General features: G+C 42.4%; 1 protein-coding gene across 1 annotated transcript; it reads left to right on the forward strand.

Annotated features, from left to right (window-relative positions):
- Window positions 1–395: 395 nt before the first annotated feature.
- LOC133018224 (protein SYS1 homolog) lies at window positions 396–1229 on the forward strand. Its single transcript, XM_061084544.1, has 3 exons — window positions 396–557; window positions 658–725; window positions 989–1229. The coding sequence occupies exons 1-3, from the start codon at window positions 396–398 to the stop codon at window positions 1227–1229; spliced, it is 471 nt and encodes a 156-aa protein (XP_060940527.1).
- The last annotated feature ends 4495 nt before the right edge of the window (window positions 1230–5724 follow it).

A 5724-nucleotide genomic window follows, 5' to 3' on the forward strand; every position in this document is an offset into this window, starting at 1 on the left:
CATTAACAAACAACATATTTTTATTATTATTATTTTATTTCAAATTTTAATTACATTTATATTGTAGAGGTCATGGTGAGCTCCAGCTTGATGTTTTTAAAGCCATTACAGACTCAGCCATTGCCTGAATTGTGCGCACTTAACTGTTTAACACTGCACAGCAAGGTATGTGGCTCGGAGAATTAGCTGTAGTCCTGCAATAACGGTCCCATTTCAGTGTCTGCTTAAACCATTGGCATAAAATTCATACCATGAATGAAAGGTACTAGTTGAATTTGCATGTAATTTTTGTCATTTCAGATTTTTAATTCGCACACACAGGTTACACTGGATGGGTTGGCTGGTAACATTTTAGGCCAGCTGTTATCGTCCTGTGCACCTGTACGGGTAGCACAATGGCCAGTCACTTCCGTAGCTACATCTGGGACCCAGTTCTCATCGTGGGCCAGATTGTGTTGATGCAGTGCATCTACTACAGCTTCTTGGGCCTGTGGTTGGCCGGATTGGACAGTCTGGTGCCAATCAGTCGATCACTGGACCAGATCTTCAGCTATGAAGTGAGTTACTGTGAAAGATGTTCTATCTGTGGAACCTGTTTTTTGTGTCAAATTTGTTCACTTCTGAAACTGAACTTAAATGTTTGCTCTGTTGTGGCAGGCGTTTGGCTTTGCAACAATGCAAGGAAGACTTTCAATGATGGCGTTCATCTTAAACTCTCTCACCTGGTGAGTAATTTCTACAGTTTTTCACAATGTATCCATAGAGACAAGAGCCCTATGTTGTGGTTCATTGATCTTGTAATACAAACACAATAATGGTACAAAGAATTTATTCACACTGAAGTAAACACTGTTAATCATTTACCTTAAAAGGGTAAAAATAATTTCTTCTTCTACTTTTTAATTTTGAGGTTCAACACAAGAATTTTACCAGAAACATAAACAAACTTGCCTGACAAAACAAACTTTCGGCCTCTTTATTCCTGCAGCTCTCTTGGTCTGTGGTTTTTCATACGACGAGGGAAACAGTGTCTGGACTTCACGGTCACCGTGCATTTCTTCCACATGATCGGCTGCTGGATCTATAACGCTCATTTTCCAACTGCCCTGTCCTGGTGGCTGGTCAATGTCGCCTGCACGGCCTTGATGGCTTTAACTGGAGAGTACTTGTGCATGCGAACTGAGCTCAGGGCCATTCCAGTCAATTGTGGACCCAAATCTAACATGTGAATTTTTGTCGACCTCACGCTGAAAATGTGTGGATGGGTAACCCTCAACAGACTCGCTCAATGAATGTTTTTACACTTTGGATAAACTGATCTATTTATTCTTTGTCCTTTAAATGTTGGACAGTGTTAACTCTTAACATATTAAGATACATAATACTATGCCTAAAAGAAGACGTCACTTTCTGTGAAACTTTTGTTCTATGACAACTGGTAACTTATCCTCTCAAAACTAGGAACATTATCTTGATCATTCCTTTTCCTAATTTTAAACTTTTTAAATTTAAAAGTATTTTCTCTTTTTCCAAATGCATTGAAGAGAACAATCTGAGATTAAACATGGCGTGAAACAACTTTCCAAACCAGACATTTTTCCTTTTTCCTCTCTTGTGTTGTGTTGCTCTGGCAGCCAACATACATCATGACCATCCTGTCACAGGGTATTTTGTTTGTTACGTCTCACAGCAATTTAGAGATGTAAGTGTGCAAAGTTATCAGTTATATCTATTTTGTCTTATACAGTCGCTGGATGTAAAAAAGCCAGATGTCGGATCAAAAGTTCAATGTTCAAACTGAATTTTAAAATTCAGTTATCTCAGTCAACATTGTGTGTAGGAGAGTATTCTCCTTTTAATGTCACCAGTAAAATCAGGCTTCTTTTTACCTATCTGGATAAACTTTGTTCTGTTTGATCTAGACTTTCAGCACAGTATTTTGCACAGCTTTTTTGCTTCCCTCGCTTCATGTTATGGTGAATTAGGCAGACGAGGTGGCCACTTTGGGAAGTTGATCTGATGAAAGCCCTGGGACAAGTACTTCAAAGTAAAAATGTGGAATATGGCCAAAATGAGCACTAATGCCAAAATGGCGGGCCTCCTGTTTGGTCTAGAATATCTATCCAAGAGACTTATTTTTTTGTTATGAAAAGACACATGCCCCAATAATTTTTTGTAAATTGCGGACAATCGTAGTTGCCCTTTAGGGTGTGCTAGTCAGTTTTTTTGCCACCCTCATTTCTTAAAACCATATGAATGTCTTCGGGGGGGGGGGTGTTAACAAACATGTAGTTTCGTGTTTCACGGCGAGTTGATGAACTTTGATGCCACCCCATTAATATGGCGTTTGACGAAAATTCACAGTAATCTTATTCCTACATTATCAATGTCTTGAGACCCATTTGATACAGTTTGACATGGTTGAGGTCAGTGGATGAGGAGAAATACATCCAGGTGTAAGACATTTCCTGTTTCCACCAGGAAGCATTATGATTTCAAGTCATAATTCCTGTGTAGATGTCATCCGGCCGGGACTCTTTTCTTACATGTCTAGTTTGGACTCGATTGGACAATCTATGTCCGAGATACAGAACCTCGTGTTTTGATGGCGTTTAATCAAACTTTAAGGCCACGCCACGGTCACACAGTGGGACGAAAAATCGATCTTTCGAATAGCTTTTATCTCCGTCTTGTTGTGATGAGACTCATCTCAATCTGAAGTTGATCTGATGAAAGCCCTGGGTCAAGTACGTCAAAGTAAAAATGGTGAATATGGTCAAAGAAATATTTTTCAGGAAGTGCCTTTTCAAAATAAAAGAAACCATTTCAAAATAAATGCATCAAAAACCAATAGGGCATTAATAGGTCATTTACATATATCATCTGAGGTCTAGCTAAAACGGTACGGAATGTTTTCCTTCTCCTGAGGAGAGACACCTTCTTCCAGTTTGTAAAATGTGCAACACGTGAAAATAAGACTTTGGACCTGCTGTATGCAAATGTGAAGGATGCATACAGCTGCACTGCCCTGCCACCACTGGGCAGGTCAGACCACAACCTAGTCCTGCTCTCACGATCATACAAGCCTGTGGTTCAGCAGCACCCAGTCACAGTGAGGACTGTGAGGAAATGGTCTCCTGAGGCCATGGACACACTGCATGGAGCGCTGGAGGCCACAGACTGGGCTGCTCTGTATGAGCCACATGGTGAGGACATTGATGGTGTTAAGGCGTGCTGGTTTATCCTATATAATGAGAGAAGCCGATCCAAGATTTTGGTTCAATCAAATGTTTTATTTAAAGATACAATGAAAAGTTATTCATAGCTATGGACAATTATCACAGCCTATGCTAATTAAGTTAGCAGTAGGAAGATGAAAATGGCCCCGAACAGAAGGGGTTTGGTATAGTTATAAAAGTAGATTTGATGTGATTGGTTATGAATATTTGGAGGGGAGTCACCGCAAATCACTTTGGATCTCCCTTATTGGTCCAGCCGCAGTCCCACGCCTCTTGTCACCGAATCCAGGAAGTGACAGCGAGCAGCTCTCCGTCATGCACCTACGCTACTCTACCGGTTGCTAGGGCAACTCTATCTACCCTAACAGTCTGATGTTGTCTCGTAATTCAGCCTTGAGTAGAAAGTGTCTTGCTCTAGCCATCTTGGCTGCACCAACTTAACCATAACAAAACTCTCTTCGACTCTCCTATCAGGACAGCTGTTAGACTGACCATCCTCGTGACGTACAAACATTCTTAGCAAATTCCAAATATTAAATATGATAAGCGAAAGGTTGAAAATAATGATTTGTATAAGGTAATGTTATTGACCCACTGCTCCTACCTCCCCTTCCGCCTTTATGAAAAGAGTGTGCCTGTTCCATCAAAACAATCTTGACTGTGAATGTGTAAACATTCGCATCCTCGAAACTAAACAATGTCATACTGACTTTGCCCCAGAAAGGACAGCTCCTTGAATTCTGTCTGATGTTGAATACAGCTAATGAAAATATGCTTTAATATCCAAGAAGTTAATTATGAGGACAACTAAAAGATACATTATTGGCACTAAACAGCAACGGTTATTAAATTAATTTGTATGTGCATTATATCTAGCTAAAACTACCTCTAGCTTTATTATTAAGAGTTCTTTCAGACACAACCTATAGTTAAAAGTTTGAAATTCCTAACAATGGCCTGACTGACTGTGTCTCTGAGTACATTGGGTTCTGCATAGACAACACCATCCCCACTAAAGAGGTTTGCTGTTACCCAAATAACAAGCCGTGGGTAACAAGCGACCTGAAGGCCCTTCTTAACGAGAAGAAGAGGGCCTTTAGATCACGGGACAGAGGAGAACTCAAGCGAGTACAAAGGGAGCTCAAACGCAGCATCAGGGAGAGCAAGGACAACTTCGGGAGAAAACTGGAGCACAAACTGGAAGACAACAACACCAGGGACGTCTGGAGTGGGATGAAGGAGATCACCGGCTTCCAGAGGAGAGGTGGGGGAGCAGCGGGGGATGAAGGACGTGCGAACGAGCTGAACACTTTCTTCAATAGGTTCAACTCCAACCCCCCCACCCCCAGCGGACCCTCCACTGCATCCGTCCCCCTTCCTCTTCACCACATACACTGCTGACTTTAAGCACTGCACTGAGTAGTGTCATCTGCAGAAGTTCTCTGATGACACGGCCATTGTGGGGTGTGTTGAGGGTGGGGGTGGGGGGGGTGGGGGGCGGAGTACAGGGACCTGGTTGACCGCTTTGTGAAGTGGTGTGGGGAGAACTGCATGCAGCTCAACGTGGCGAAGACGAGGGAGATGGTGGTGGATCTCAGGAGGAACAAGCCCCTGCCCTCTCCTGTCTGCATCGGTGGGACGGATGTGGAGGTGGTGTCGGCATACAAGTACCCGGGTGTCACACTGGACAATAAACTGGACTGGTCCACCAACACACAGGCCGTCTACAAGAAGGGCCTGAGCCGGCTTTACTTCCTGAGGAGGCTCAGGTCCTTCCACGTCTGCAACAAGATGCTGCAGATGTTCTATCAGTCTGTTGTGGCGAGCACCATCTTCTTTGCTGTGGTGTCCTGGGGTGCGGGCATCAAGGCAAAGGACGCCAACAGACTGAGAAAACTCATCAGGAAAGCAGAGTCTGTGGTTGGCTCTAAGCTTGTCACCCTGGAGGAGGTGGTGGAGGACAGGATGCTGGCAAAACTGCTGGCAATCATGGACCATCCCTCTCACCCCCTCTACAAAACCCTGGACAAGCTAAGGAGCAGCTTCAGCCACAGACTCATTCAACCCTGCTGCTCGAAGGAACGATACAGGAGATCGTTCCTCCCAACTGCAATAAGACTGTACAACTCATCTACCTCTGTCAGAGCCACCATCACAGAACTGCACTAAACATGTCTCCTGCACTGTGTACCCTGTACAACCCTCCGCTCCATATACACTTACTTCACATCATATTTGATATGTGTTCATATACACCATATTGATATTATATATCATTTTATACAATAATATTGTCTTTTGCACACTCTGTCTACATATTCTTAGACTCATAGTATATTATTTTACCTATTGTATAGTCAAATACTTATATTCATATTCATACTTCTACTATATATCATATCATACTCTCTGTATATTCTTGTTTACATAAGTCTATATACACATATTTATACATGTGTACATGTTATAATTACTATTATTATAT

The sequence above is a fragment of the Limanda limanda genome, chromosome 13 (genome assembly GCF_963576545.1).
Source record: "Limanda limanda chromosome 13, fLimLim1.1, whole genome shotgun sequence".
In the NCBI taxonomy this organism is placed as follows: domain Eukaryota; kingdom Metazoa; phylum Chordata; class Actinopteri; order Pleuronectiformes; family Pleuronectidae; genus Limanda; species Limanda limanda.